Genomic DNA, 15,754 nt, shown 5'->3' on the forward strand with positions numbered 1-15,754 from the left:
GCGGGTAAAGAACCTGCCTGCAATGCAAGAGACACATAAAACATGGGTTCAGTTCTTGGGTCAGGAAGATCCCCTGGAGTGGAACATGGAGACCCTCTCCAGTATTCTTGCCTGAGAATCCTGCGGACAGAGGGTCCTGGTGGGCTACAGTCCACTCGGTGGCAAAGAGTCACACATTCCTAAGTGACTACACATAAGCACTCTAAGTAAATAATGTATATTACTTAATTCAATACTTGATTTATGAATTTGTCAGCTACTTTGGTGAAAGCAGAATTCGGAGTACACATGTAGAATGTCTTTTTTAAGAAATTTTTTTAAATGCACACTTCAATATTTTTTTGTGCAGCTAGAGATGAACTTCACTGGCTGTCTAATATTTCACTAACAGAAAAAGCACAACTGTTTACTGAAGGTATTTTTAACCTGAACATAAGGCAGGACTTGTTATTTAAGTGATCAGCAATTGGCTGAGCCTCCTGAAGTAAAACCACTATTACGGCAAGATTATTCTGCTCCTTTTTTGACACTGGCCTTGGTAAATCACCAACATCATTCTCCACGCGAAGACCTATAAACATTAGTGCAGAGAACTTTATTACCGCACTAGTTCAGTGCAGGTTTATTAGAATGAGAAACAAGAGTCAAGGAAAACATTGCATCATACAGCCTGGTATTTGAAATAAAAAAGGCAAAATGTCAGCAGTTAATTCTCTGTTTCTGAGCACTGGCAATTTAGATTTACTTTACAGAATTCCAAAGCGGCGAGGGTGGTTCAAATCCATCTTATTTCATTGGAATCACATTCTCTGGGCCTTTGTGATGTATTTTCTATCTACTGAGTGAGTACCTCTGGCTTTTTTCAGGGATCTCTCTTGAGGATGGCTTTCATCGTATTGCTATTCTACATGAAATGTCTCTTGTCATTATTTGTCACCGTGAATCTAAAAATAGGGCTTTGCCTCCTAAATCTCCATCTTGCAGAGCCAGACCCATGGTGGCTCAGGGCTTTTAGATCCCTTATCTGGGCCTCAGCTTGGTTTCCTGGTTTTCGGGCTTGCTTCAACACCACCACCAAGCATTGCTTCCTTGTCAACTCCTCACCCTAACACCGCCTTACTCAAGGAAGGAAACACCACCAAAAAGATGGGCCGTTTCTATTCACTTCCAAGTGAGTTCAACTTTTAGAAGATTAACCAGAGATTGGCTCAGACGGTAAAGCATCTGTCTACAATGCAGGAGACCCAGATTCAATCCCTGGGTCAGAAAGATCCCCTGGAGAAGGAAATGGCAACCCACTCCAGTATTCTTGCCTGGAGAATCCCATGGACAGAGGAGCCTGGAGGGTTACAGTCCATGGGGTTACAAAGAGTCAGACATGACTGAGCGACTAACACACACCAGAGAATTTCTCAGTAGAAAAATTAAGTGCAATAATTTTTTTAAGTCACAAACACATATACACACACACACACACCTACCCATTTGGGTTTTGGGGAAATAACTTAGACGTGACAAGATTTGGCAGAAATCCAGCAGCCTTCTCAAGCACAGTTAAAGGCTTGCCTGACCTAAGAACACGCCAAGAGACCCTTCCTCCTCTGACCCTGCTGGCCTCCATGCTGTCTTGTAATGTCAATGTCCAGCTGTTTTTCTTGAGATGGTGAGGCCAGATTCCCCAGGGATGGGACATGAGTGGGCTCCACTCCTGAGTTTCCTCATCTGTAGAACAAGAATAGTGTAACAGCACCTGCTCATGGTGTTGGTATGAGGATTAAATGAAATAAACAAGGTAAAGGCCTTGAGAAAGCCCCAGCTCAGAGCAACCACTTAGGGGTGTTCCAAGAGGATGACAGTGACATGATAGTGCAGAATAAGAGAAATGGAGACTGCCCTTCAGAGCACAAAGTCTTACAATCGCATCCCCGTCTCTGACTTCATTTCACCCTCCTCTAAGCTGACTCTCAGTGGTGGCATCTCCCAGGCTTACTTGCACAGAAAGCAGTCAAGGAGGCTGAGTAGGTGGCATTCTACTCTACAGAGACCTAATTTCTGACTCACTGTCAAGGAAACAAAAATGCATGACAAGTTAGTTAAAAGGTGGCAAACACAATCACGCACTTCCATTTAACTCCACCAGCGAGAACATGGAGCCGAGGAGACAGGAATGGAGGTTAGGCCCCAGTGGTACCAAACCTCCCTCCCCATCCCAACCATACATTCCCAAAGCCCCAGGCATCCAGTCGGTTGTCGGTCTTCATGAGCCCTTGGTCTTCAGGCCAGGGTCACCACTTCCAAAAGTCCCAGTCAGAATATCTGAGGCTGAACTGCTACAGGAATAAAAAGATGGACTGTCAGTCCCTTGAGGCTAGGACTTAGCACATAGATTGCATTTAATAAATATGACCCGAAAAAATAGTGGTTAACAGTTCTGAGAACAGGATAGCTTCAAGAAAATCATTATAGCCATTTTGAGCCAACAGATGTTTGGAAACATTTAAATGACAGTCCAACTCTTTGGGACTCCATGGACTGTACACTGCATGGGATTCTCCAGGCCAGAATCCTGGAGTGGGTAGCCATTTCCTTCTCCAACGGATCTTTCCAACCCAGGGATCGAACCCAACTCTCCCGCATTGCAGGCAGATTCTTTACAATCTGAGCCACCAACGGAGCCCAAGAATGCTGGAATGGGTAGTCTATCCCTTCTCCAGTGGATCTTCCTGACCCAGGAATTGAACCAGGGTCTCTTGCATTGCAGGCCGATTCTTCACCAGCTGAGCTACAGGGAAGCCCAGAAATGATAGTACAAAGTAGAATTATATAGATTAGATTATGTCACAATTCTTTTTTACTGTTTCCAATTCTTTAAATAAAAAGAATAAGTTCATACAAACAACAGGGACCTACTCTATAGCACAGGGAATTATTCAGTATCTTGTAATAAACCATGTTGGGGAGTACTTTGAAAAGAATACATACACATATAACTTAATCACTCTGTGGTACACCTGAAACTAACACATTGTAAATCAACTATTCTTCAAGGGAAAAAAAAAAAAAAAACAGTTTTGAAAACACAGAACAAGAAGGGCCCTTGCACAAAAGATAAGCAGGCTAATACTACAACAAAAAATGGGATTACTCATCAAACCCAGGTCTCCTGCATTGCAGGCAGATGCTTTACCATCTGTGCCACCAGGGAAGCCCTTTTTAAAATATAGTACTTGATAAGTACAAAATAATGTATGTCACATATTATGTTACACAGTATTGCTGGTTCAGTCACTCAGTCGTGTCCAACTCTTTGCGACCCCACGGACTGCAGCACGCCAGGCCTCCCTGTCCTTCACCATCTCCCGGAGCTTGCTCACACTCGTGTCCATTGAGTCGGTGATGCCATCCAACCATCTCATCCTCTCTCACCCCCTTCTCCTCCTGCCCTCAATCTTTCCAGCATCAGGGTATTTTCCAATGATTCAGTTCTTAGCATCAGGTGACCAAAGTATTGGAACTTCAGCTTCAGCATCAGTCCTTCCAAGGAACACCCAGGACTGATTTCCTTTAGGATGGACTGGTTGGATCTCCTTGCAGTCCAAGGGACTCTCAAGAGTTTTCTCCAACACCACAGTTCAAAAGCATCAACTCTTCAGTGCTCAGCTTTCTTTATAGCCCAACTCTCACATCCATACACGACCAGTGGAAAAAAATACAGCTTTGAGTATACAGACCTCTGTTGGCAAAGTAATGTCTCTGCTTTTTAATATGCTAAGTTTGTCATAGTTTTTCTTCCAAAGAGCAAACATCTTTTAATTTCATGACTGCAGTCACCATGTGCTGTGATTTTGGAGCCCAGGAAAATAAAATCTGTCACTGTTTCCATTGTTTCCCCATCTATTTGCCATGAAGTGATGGGACTGGATGCCATGATCTTAGTTTTTTGAATGTTGAGTTTTAAACCCTTATCGTCCCCCTAGTGGTAACATTCCAGAGTCTGCAGGTGGCTGCATTTTGTATTTTGTCCAGAAGTCTTGGGTGTAAGCAATGGGAAGGAAAGGCAGAACTGACTCCATCTTCACCAAGCCCAGAAATCCCATCCCTTACTTTTTATTGAACTTATTTTGGATAAAATTAAAGTGTTTGTAATTTTCTGGTATCTAGTTCACATTGTAACTGAGAGTCCTTCGCAGGTAATCTGACACAAGGCAGGAAGCAGAAATCTCCCACTTTCTTTTCTAAGGACCACGAGCCATCTTTTAATTTAATGATACATGTCAGACATTTCTAATCAACACTTCTCTAGCGTTCCTTAGGTCCATCCTCCTCACTTAACAACAGGTATTTGGGAGGAACCTCCTACATTAAAGAACTTGCTAAATGGTATGCAAATAAAAAAGATGGTGAAACCCCGAGGCATTCACCATCCGACAAGGACACCAGATGACAAGGAACCCAGAAGCTTAGCCTGAGCTGCAGAAGCTGTGAGAAGGCTGGGAGGGGATGTCTCCGTACTGTCTGTCCCGCTAGCCCTGGGTTCCTAGTTCTAATTCAAGAGGAGTCAGTCCCAGTGAAAGTGAAAGTGAAAGTTGGGCAGTTGTTTCCTACTTTTTGTGATCCCAAGGACTATACAGTCCATGGAATTCTCCAGGAATACTGGAGTGGGTAGCCTTTCCCTTCTCCAGGGGATCTTCCCAACCTAGGAATCAAACCCAGGTCTCCGTATTGCAGGTGGATTCTTTACCAGCTGAGCCACCAGGAAGCCCCAAAATACTGGAGTGGGTAGTCTATCCCTTCTGCAGCCGATCTTCTCGACGCAGGAATTGCATTGGGGTCTCCAGCATTGCAGGTGAATTCTTTACCAGCTGAGCCACCAGGGAAGCCCGTCAGTCCCTGAGGAGATAGAAAAGGAGACAATAAATCGGCTCTGATAAGACGAGCAAGATGCCGCTAAAGACAAGGCATTCAAGATAAAGCAAACAGCACAAATACAGGCATAAGAATTAGAAATGCAAAAAAAAAAAAGAATTAGAAATGCAAACAGCAAAACAGCCCAGAGTAAAGGCTGTGACCCCCAACTTGGAGATCAGATTTTTCAGGTTTTGTTCATTTTGACAAAAGAAGCATCTCGTTTTCCACAGATTACTTCACTCGCTTAAGAAACCTACCTCAGGACAATGTAGTGATCTTTCTTATACAAAAAACAAACACAACTGCATACACTGATTGAATCTTCTTTTTTTCTGGATTCAAGAAAGGCTCCTCTTATTTTATTGTTTCTATGTATGCATAGATTTGTTGTTGTTGTTAGTCGTGTCTGACTCTTTGTGACCCCATGGACTGTACCCACCAGGCTCTTCTGTCCATGGCTTTTCCCAGGCAAGAATACTGAAGTAGATAGTCATGCCCTCCTCCAGGAGATCTTCCCAACCCAGGGATCAAACCCACTTGGGGTTTCTTGCTTGGCAGGTGGATCCTTCACCACTGAGCAATCTGGGAAGCCCACGAATGATACGTTAGATACGTAGTATCTAAACATTTACCTGCTTGGTACATATACATTTATCATTCCCATTTTCCTGTATCAGTGTTGACAATATTTGTATGTTTTTCATGTTCCATCTTCTTTATTAAACAAATAAAATTCTGCATCCTCTGCTCACGCTCATTCCAAAGTCTAAGACAAAATCCATGAAAAATTGTTCTCAGAGTCAGTCACACTTCACTGAGTTCAGTGACACTGAAAATCACAAGGGCTCCATCGTCACACACTGACGTAATTTTGGCAGCTCCATTTAGTTGGTTTTATTTGGTTATTTTTTCAACATAAGTAAAAATTACATTTTTTCTAAGAATGGACTGGGACCAACGTCAATATGTAAGACAGGGATCTTTCTGAAGGAAATGAAAATTCACGGCTTACACTGGAAATACTTTTTAATACTGTTAGACAAATACATTAATATTCTTTTTTTTTTTAATCTCTTCTACAGTGAATTAGGACACCAAAAGGTGAATAAAACTTGGGAAAGCATCCATGAGCATTTGTTTAAATCTCACTTAGTCATTGTTTTAAATTGGAGAGTTGCTTTACACTGTTTTGTTTCTGCTGTACAACGTGAATCAGCTCTATGCTTACATATCTCCCCTCCCTTCTGATCCTCCCTCCCTCCCACCCCCACCCCACCCCTCTAGGTCATCACAGAGCACAGATCTGAGCTCCCTGCGCTATAGACAGCAGCTTTCCCCTAGTTATCTAGTTTACACTCCATAGTGAAGAGAATGAGAAAGCTGGCTTAAAACTCAACATTCAGAAAACTAAGGTCATGGCATCTGATCCCATCACTTCATGGCGAATAGATGGGGAAAAAATGGAAACAGTGACAGACTTTATTTTCTTGGGCTCCAAAATCATTGCAAATGGGGACTGCATCCATGAAATTAAAAGAGGTTTGCTCCTTGGAAGAAAAGCTATAACAGCCTATTAAAAAGCACAGACATCACTTTGAAAACAAGGCAAAGGTCCATCTAGTCAAAACTATGGTTTTTCCAATAGTCATGTACAGACATGAGAGTTGGACCATAAAGAAGGCTGAATGCCGAAGAATTGATGTTTTTGAGCTGTGGTGCTGGAGAAGACTCTTCAGAGTCCCTTGGACTGCAGGGAGATCAAGCCAGTCAATCCTAAAGGAAATAAAGCCTGAATAGTCATTGGAAAGACTGATGCTGGAGCTCCAATACTTTGGCCACCTGATTTGAAAAACCAACTCATTAGAAAAAACTCTGATGCTGGGAAAGGTTGAGGGCAGGAGGAGAAGGGGATGACAGAGGATGAGATGGTTGGATGGCATCACCAACTCAATAGACATGAGTTTGAGCAAATTCTGGGAAATAGTGAAGGACAGGGAGGCCTTTGCATGCTGCAGTCCATGGGGTTGCAAGAAGTCGGACATGACTGAATGACTGAACAATAACAAAATCTTATTAAAGTGGTGCTATGAAAATGTATTTGACTATCCCACTGAAATTCAATAAGCACATCCATTTGCTAGGGCTAACAACACAACACACCACAGACAGAGGCTTAAACAGCAGAAAATCACTGTCTCATAATTCTGGAGGCTTGTCATTCAAGAGGAAGGTGCTGGCAAGGTTGGTTGCTCTCTGCTCAGTCTGTGGATAAAGGTGGCCATCTTCTCCCTGTGTCCTCAAGTAGTCTTTCCTCTGTCCTTGTCAGTATAACTAATCTCCTCTTCTTGTAACAACACCAGTCACAGTGCATTAGGACACCCCCACATGACTTCATTTTAATTTAATTACCTCTTTAAAGATTCTCTCTTCAAATACAGCCACAATCTGAGGTTCTGGGGGTTGGAACAACATATGTATTTGGGGGAAGGTGAGTACAAAATTTAGCCATTGGTTGCTTTTGACAAATGACCCAAGGAAAAAGACTATTTTCATTGGGCAAGATCTGTGCCCAAAATAGAGACATGCTTTGTGAATGGGGCTTTCTAGGGAACTGCTAGAAACTTCAAATAATGACAGTTCTGAACATAAGACTTTGAAAGAGCTCCAATTCTGTTCCCCTCCTCCAGGAGTTGCTAGCTGCTCTTTGGCACCACAATTGCCGGCTGCTGGGTTTGTTGGTTTTGTTTTTTTTAATTGTTGTCCATGCAGGGTCTTCATTGCTGCCCAGGCTTTTTCTCTAGTTGGAGCAGGCAGGGGCCACTCTCTGGGTGCAGTGCATGGACTTCTCATTGTGGTGGCCTCTCTGGTTGCAGACCATGGGCTCTGGAATGCACAGACTTCAGAAGCTGTGGCTCACACGCTTAGTTGCCCCTCAGAAATGGGGTCTTCCTGAACCAGGGGTCAAACCCATGTCTCCTGCATTGGCAAGCAAATTCTTTACCACTGAGCCCCCAGGGGAAGCTCAGGCTATTGGTTTTAAGGCCAACATAAACTGAGCAGGGAGACATTGAAACTTTACAAGGCTCAGGGTTCTTACTGAGTTCCGCCATTTTTCTTGAACAAACACTCCTGAAGTTCATTTACAGAGTTTTGAAGAGCTTGTCTTGTCAATTTCTGCCAATGTCTTCGTTGCCTTCATGGAGGAGAGGGTTTTCAGAGGTCCGTTCCCCATCACTCCCAAGGACATCCTCTTGGCTGCTTCCTGCATTGTTTCTTCATACCTGTATCTCAAGTTTCTAATTCTCTCTTCAGCCAGTTCCAATCAGATGTGAAGCCAATTGAGTTTAACATAAATTTAACATATAGAGTTTAACTTTAATCATTGTATTTCTAATTTCTAGTTCCATTTGGCTATTTACATAACCAGAAATGAAAATCTGGGTAGATATTATTTTATGTGCCTGTCTCTGTTTTCTAGTCATGTTAAAATAAACATATGCTTCCTTTAGGGGAAGAAAAGTTACAGTTGTTTTATCATCTTTCCTCTTGACTTCCTGTCTGTGTCTCACTTTGAGCACATATAACCCTGCCATCACCTGCCTTCCCCCATGACTCCCAAACACAGCTAAGGAGTCAGTAACTCCAAATAGAAACGTTCTTTGAAAAATCAAAAAAAGATGCTGTTGTTTTTTGCTTTGCAAGTCCTAGTAGCCTTGTAAACTTGTTTTCGAGGTATGGGGGTGAGGGGCGAGTCATTGGCGAGTCAGGAAAACATTGAAGAAGAGTGGCATTCAGTTTGGAGGAAGAGCAAAGGGCTAAATGAGGACTGTGTGGGCTCAGACTCTGCCAGCTGCAGCGGGTCGGTCCTTTAGTCCCTGCCTCCTTAAGTCCCGATCCTTAGGACCATTTTCTTCTTCTAGCCATGAGGAGCCAGTGCCCTGCTGTGGGAATATTTTGTAGATCTGAACCCTTCTGGGTAAAACATACTTGTGTCCTATTCTCCTTACCCCAACTGCATTCAGCATAAAGCAATTGCTTAATGCATGTTATTAACTGTCCTGACGGACAATATATGAGTGACTGGTTGCTCCCCTGGATGAATGAACATAAGGAGGCAGTAGGAATATCATGAGTCCTACGGAGCTTCACCTTCATGGTCTCTGTATTCCATTTTTTAAGTGTTTGATTATTTTTTATAGAATTACATGATATAATATGTACGAAGTATATAACCTACTCCATATGATATGTAATGAGGGCTTCCCTGGTGGCTCAGTGGTCAAGAATCCGCTTCTAATTCAAGAGACTTGGGTTCGATCCCTTGGTTGGGAAGACCCCCTGGAGGAGGGCATGGCAACCCACTCCAGTATTCTTGCCTGGAGACTCCCATGGACAGAGGAGCCTGGTGGGCTACCGTCCATGGGCTTGCAAAGAGTCAGACATGACTGAGCGACTGAGCATGCATGCACAGATAATATGTAATATGCTGTTGCTGTTGTTTGTCACTCAGTCCCTCAGTCGTGTCTGACTCTTTGCGACCCATAAACTGCAGCACGCCAGGCTTCCCTGTCCTTCAGTATCTCCTGGAGTTTGCTCAAACTCATGTCCATTAAATATGTACTATACTTTATTTAAAGATGAATATATTAATATTTTCTCTACCTGAAATCTCTTTTTTTTTTTCCTTCTGACTTTAAAGCAAAATAAAAGTTTTCATGGGCCCCTAAAAACAGGATGGGCTTTTAGCACTGAGCTTACTGAGCTAGAGGGAAAATCAGTCCTGAAGGGATGGCTCAATGAAGGCTTCCCGTTCCTAAGAAGTTTCATAAAAGAATTCTTTGACCTCGTGGGGGTGGAAAAATGCACCAATGACATTCCCCTATTTCACCCCAAGCCTGTTGCCTTGTTTTCTTTCCTAAGATAACAGGTGGGATTTCCCTTGTTCTGCCTTTTCACATGTAAAAGAAAGCCACTCCTGACTCCTGGCTGCCAGTATCTCGAATGGCATTTTTGTGCAAATTAGAAAAATTTTCTTGTCTGTAAGCAGGAAGGGCGGGTGAGGTGGGAGCAACTTTGTTATATTATTGCATAAGCCGAAAGGCATCTCCACTAGTCCCAGGGAAAGTACAAACGGATGGGTTTCCCTTACAGCCTTATTTGGGGAACCACTGTCATGGCCTATGTGTCAAGGACTTGGGAGAGCAATACTAATCCATGGCCTCCAGCTTAAGGGCATATAAGTGTAGTTCATAAGTCAACTTTCATTCTAAGTCTGTGGCTAGAGCACTCAAATCCCAGTAGGACTCAGGCAAAGCCTCTGAAAGCAATGTCAGATCCCTGTCATGACCTCAGGTGAATCTGGAGCAAAACGTGGACAAGGCATGACCATATGAGTGTGTACCTGTGTGCGTGTGCACACATGACTTCCTGTGACCTCGCAGGTAAGCACTGCCTGCTGTGGACCAGAACACTCACCTTGCTCCCTAGGACCCTGCAGGAGAGCACATGCATATAGTAGCATCCTAGACGTCTGTGACGAGAAACACACCTCCTTAGTTGTGGTACTGTTACTGAGTCCAAGCTTGAACTGCTCAACAGGCCAGTAAATCGAGAGACGAGTTGTCTTTATTTGGAAAGCCAGCAAACCAAGAAGATGGTGGACTAGTGTCCCAAAGAACCATCTTACCTGAGTTAGACTTCAGGCTCCTTTTTTATTAAAAGGGGAGGGTGTATGGTTGTCATTGCTCGGTTGCTCAGTCATGTCTGACTCCTTGGGACCCCATGGATTGCAGCACGCCAGGCTTCCCTGTCTTACACTATCTCCTGCAGTTTGCTCAGACTCACATCCATTGAGTCAGTGATGCCATCCAACCATCTCATCCTCTGTCACCCCTTTCTCCTCCTACCTTCAATCCTTCCCAGAAATAGGGTCTTTTCCAATGAATTGGCTCTTTGAATCAGGTGACCAAAGTACTGGGGCTTCAGCTTCAGCATCCATCCTTCCAATGAATATTCAGGACTGATCTCCTTTAGGATGGACTGGTTGGATCTCTTTGCAGTCCAAGGGACTCTCGAGAGTCTTCTCCAGCACCACAGTTCAAAAGCATCAAACTTCTCAGAGGGGGAATCCTTTCTTCTTGCAGCTGTCCACATAGTTCAGGTCATGACCTTCCTGTAAACTCCAGCCAGACAAATGTTATTCTCTGTTCTGCAACTTTTTATCTCTGTACGAATAGGACAGTGTTGTACCTTCAAAGGTCAGAACTTTGAAAATGGGCTCTCCTGTGTATTTCAGGCTATAGGCAACATTCGTAAGTTGCAGCAAAAGCGACAGAGTGCAAAGGTTAAAGGAAGCAGATAAAATATGGAGTCAGATCTGTTCCTCCCTGTTACAACAGCCTATGCAGGTTGCAGTCTCAACACTACACGCAGCAGTACTGCCCAGCTCCCTGAGTCCCCTGGTCAGTGGGAAGCCCGCACACGCACGCGCACGTGCACACACACACACTAATGCTTCTGCTCTCCTCTCTGCAGGGATGACGTGCCAGGCTCGCAGCTCCTACATCACCAGTGAGATCCTCTGGGGGTACCGATTCACACCCGTCCTGACGCTGGAGGACGGGTTCTACGAAGTCGACTACAATAGCTTCCACGAAACCTACGAGACCAGCACCCCATCTCTCAGTGCCAAAGAGCTGGCCGAGCTGGCCAGCAGGGCCGAGCTGCCCCTGAGCTGGTCTGTCTCCAGCAAACTCAACCAACACGCGGAACTGGAGACTGAGGAGGAGGACAAGAGCCCTGAGGAGCAGACAGAGAGGAATGGTGACGTGGCAAACCTAGAGAATGAATCCAAAGTTTAGTCCCCGGGCCCGGGGCCACCCCTTCTCCCCTCCAACCCCCGCCCCCACCCCCCGCAACCTTCTCTTGTCTCTCATTCGCTTTCTTTTCTGTCTCTTCCTCTGTTCTTTCCTTATATTTAAGTTTGGCATTACCAGGAAACAAATCTTCAAGGTGTAAAATATCTACCTGCCCTCTCAGTTAATTCAGATTGACAAGGTAGCTTGCAGATTGGGTTAAGGTGTCATATGCCCTCATTTGTGGTCCCAGCCTGGTCTCCTCCCGGGATAGGGCACATCTGATCAGAGATTTACGCTACTCCCCTGCATGTGTTGTAAAATAGCAGATCACTCAAAAGAGTGCATCGAAGAGTTTCCCTGGGATATGACGAGGAAGGTCTCTGGTGCCTATTCATTCATGCAGTGAGACATGGAGTCGAGCCCTCCGTTTTACACATCTCAATAAATTTCATCCACAGGGCGAGGTGCTTGCCCTCTGTGGGCGTCGCGGTTATAGGACCCAGGTGAGGTGAAGACAAAACACTGTACATATATATGCCTTATGTAATTATTTTCTTTTGCAGTTAGTAATAAAACCCAGCATGTACAAAAGTACTGTAGAACACAACTTCTAAATACTGTACATAGATGTAAAATCAATGTAGGTTTAGATATATAACTTTAGAAATAAGATTTAAAAAAAAAAAAGACCCCCAAAGTACAGTAGGCATTTCTGTTCTGATGTCTCTGTTTTCTGGATTTCTCTGATCACACTGACCGCTGGCCCTTCAGTGCATGGCCTTTGTTCTATGTCCCAGACTGGCATCCGTTTGGGTACCTCACTGTTCCCTTTCGTTGACTCTAATAAGCCATAGGTCTGGGGGAAGTTTGGAGGTCCAGTAGATGGCAAAACCCACCACCAATATGCTGATATACTGTGAAATGTTTACAAAACTGAGGTCTCTTTTTTAAGACTACGAGGACCTCACTGACTAGCTTGGGGCAGAATTTCAGGAGGAGAACATGCTCTGGCATGCCACCAATGATGTGCATTTTTTTTTTGTTTCTTGTATGTGTATGTGTTTTTTTTTTCCTTCTCTTTTTTTGGGGGGGGGGGTGGGGTGGAGGGGTAGGGGTGACTACTCTGAGAAGCTTATGAGATCTTAGTTCCCTGACCAGGGATTGTACCTGGGGCTCTGGCAGGGGAAGGAGTGCCAAGTCCTAACCATAGGACCACCAGGGAATTCCCATCAATGATGTGTTGATGCTTTTCCAGTGAGTTTCACCCTTTGTAGAACCACAGTTTGAGAACCTTTTCTTCTACAAAACCATTTCTCCAACTGTTTCCACTCTACAATCACAGTTTAAAGATGAGACGTGGTAAGTTCATAAAAGATGGTTTGGGTCTAAAGTCATGAAATTCACGATGGCATGTAGTGGGCAAAGTATACTGTAATCACTGCTCTCACACACCTTGACTCCATCTGACACTTTTCCTATATCTAGGGGCTTAGCCGTCAGAATTCCTTGCATTGGTATTTATTATTATTATTACTATGAAATTACCAGAGCTCAGTATTCAATGATTAGATCAACAATCTTGGTGATCGTCTAATAAAGACCTGCTCTAGAGTATGCCACAGGTTAGAAACTATAAATTCAAAGTGTCTCCCAGTGAAAGAAAATGACAAAAAACAATGACAATCTTAATTCATTTTAATCTGCAAAGGTAAATGAAAAAAGAAAGAAAGAAGAGAGGAGAGAAGGAGGGAAGGAAGGAACAATATTTTGTGCTGAAAATCTAATTTTCAAAAATGAAAAAAATTTTCAAGTGAAAAAATAAGAGGAAGAAGAGAATCTTAGACAAAACCTCAAGGGCAGGTGGAGATTTTGCACTGAAACAGATCTTTCACCTTAATTTTGCATTTATAAACTGTGTGTTCCCTAACACAACCATCCATCATAGATATTCATTGACTGGATCCAAGTTCATTTTCAGCTCCTACAGTTGTGCTCAGTTTGAAGCTTTGCACCATGGAGGTCGCAGAGCTCAAACTAGCTGCCCCTCCCTGTTGCCCTTGCCTTCCCTGACCAGATATCACAGGCCTTCACTGTAGTTTGGGGACCTCGTGTACTAAAAAGCATGTCCCAGAGATAAAGCAACTCCTAAATTTGACATGGCGGGGGAGGGGGGTGTCTCTCTTCTCCCACTTCTGACACCTTGTATTAAGACAGTTGCGTCTTGGCACTGATCGTGTGGAAAACAAAACTGTTGGCCGTAGCTCTCGCCTCTTTGCCAGCCAACATTTCACTTTTTGCATTGAATGTGTGTTGAGTTGTTTTTTCATTCCACACACTCCAAAAAGGAGGTTGTAGTTGAGGAGGAGGGAGCCCCGTGTGTTTCTTGCCAGGCTGTAGGGAGGCACTGTGGCCTTACCTCCCTGTAACCTTGGAAAGGGCGCTCTTGCGTGGGGACGCTAACCCTGCAGCATCACCAGAGTTGCAGGGAAAGGCATGGTAGCACAAAGCAAGATCAGCTGGGGCTGCAAAAATCTGCTAATGTAGCTCCTGGAGTCTCAATGGGCCTTTGCAAATGCTTTACTAAGGCTTGAAGGACGAAACACAGATTGTTGTCTGGTCGGAAGAGCAGGTGAGCACAACTGAACAAAGAGCCCTAGCAACTCTTTGGGCAGACACGAGTGTCAGTTCTGTATCTGTGACAGGACACCCGAGTGTGAGGTCTTTCCCCTTTTCTCACTGTCTTTGGTGTCAGTGTGGTTGGAGACTGAACACGAACCAAATCTCGTTTTTGTAATGTGAGCCTCTGAATCTTTAAATGATGATGCTCCAGAAGAACCTTTTATTAGAATGTCCTTATCAAACATGTCTATTTTTCTACAATTATTGCTAACACAGTTTAACAGTGTATTTTGTGTCAACTGTTAAAATTTGGAACTGAAAGAAGCTCATTAAGACTGAATTTTCTAAGTAGCAAGTATTGAAAGGTGTTTTTCATCGACAGTTCAGCAAAGATGACTCTACAGTTTCTACCCATTCTCTTCCACCATATCCAGTCTCTGATCACTCAGTCCCTTGTTTATTTCCACAGAAAATCCAGCATTATTGAAATAAATAAGCCTATTTTAATCCTTCAAAATTCATAATGAGTGAGGATCACTCTCAACTTGATATTTTGATCTGTCCGGTGGCATATTTGAGTCCTTTTCCCATAAAAGCATGACAGTATCATTAGCCAGATGAGAACTTTAGGCTAAAGGGTTACAACTTGCCACAGCTGACCCCAGTCTGGAGAAAAGACAGACTCAGCTGGAAGCATGACCTCCCCAAGGGCTGCTGGGACCCTCAGATTCTTGTTGCCCCCCACCCCAACATGCTTTCTGACTAGAAGATCACCTGTTCATGTCAGCTTTATGTAACTAATAAAATAGTTTATGTTTCTGGATGTCCCATGGGCAAACTATACTCTTTTGGATTAACACCCTTGTGATCCCTGTAAGGTCAGGTCATTGCTTTTCAGTTTCTTCAAAACATGGCTTTCTGGCCTGGTTTGGTCCAATACATAGACACTCTAGGTCCGTGGGAAGGAAATCTCTCTTTCCCCACCCCTTCTTCCATCCGACCCTCTCTTTTGCTGTTTCCCTCTTTCTCCAGTTCTAGTTCCATCGATTTAGTTTAGTATCTTATGTTCCTGAATATGATTAATTCTAGCCACTGTTTCTAAAAAGTTCAGCCTGTTTCTAAAGCACAATTTTCTCTTGCCAGTTTAACCAAACAAAGGCTCTGAAATGTCTATTTTTCATGATACTCTATAATTTTTAAATTATTTGTGACTTTATTTAAAAACCTAAGTTTTTAAGCTTCCAAGGAACATTCCTGTTTTTCTCTCCCTACGTTTTCTTATTTTCCACCTCTTTGCTTTTGTATTTAGGTTGAAGTCAGTATCTTTGGGATATTCAGAAAGTGTTTATGAAGGTGGGTGCTAGTGGACA

General features: G+C 43.6%; 1 protein-coding gene across 1 annotated transcript in view; it reads left to right on the top strand.

Annotated features, from left to right (window-relative positions):
* Positions 1-11,768, top strand: part of KCNJ6 (potassium inwardly rectifying channel subfamily J member 6) — a 315,914-nt gene extending 304,146 nt beyond the window's left edge. Inside the window, exon 4 of the mRNA XM_061167964.1 lies at positions 11,443-11,768. Coding sequence (XP_061023947.1) covers positions 11,443-11,768 — 326 coding nt within the window. The remainder of the gene's footprint in view (positions 1-11,442) is intronic.
* Positions 11,769-15,754: the final 3,986 nt, after the last annotated feature.

The sequence above is a fragment of the Dama dama genome, chromosome 19, assembly GCF_033118175.1.
Source record: "Dama dama isolate Ldn47 chromosome 19, ASM3311817v1, whole genome shotgun sequence".
NCBI classification, from domain to species: Eukaryota; Metazoa; Chordata; class Mammalia; order Artiodactyla; family Cervidae; genus Dama; species Dama dama.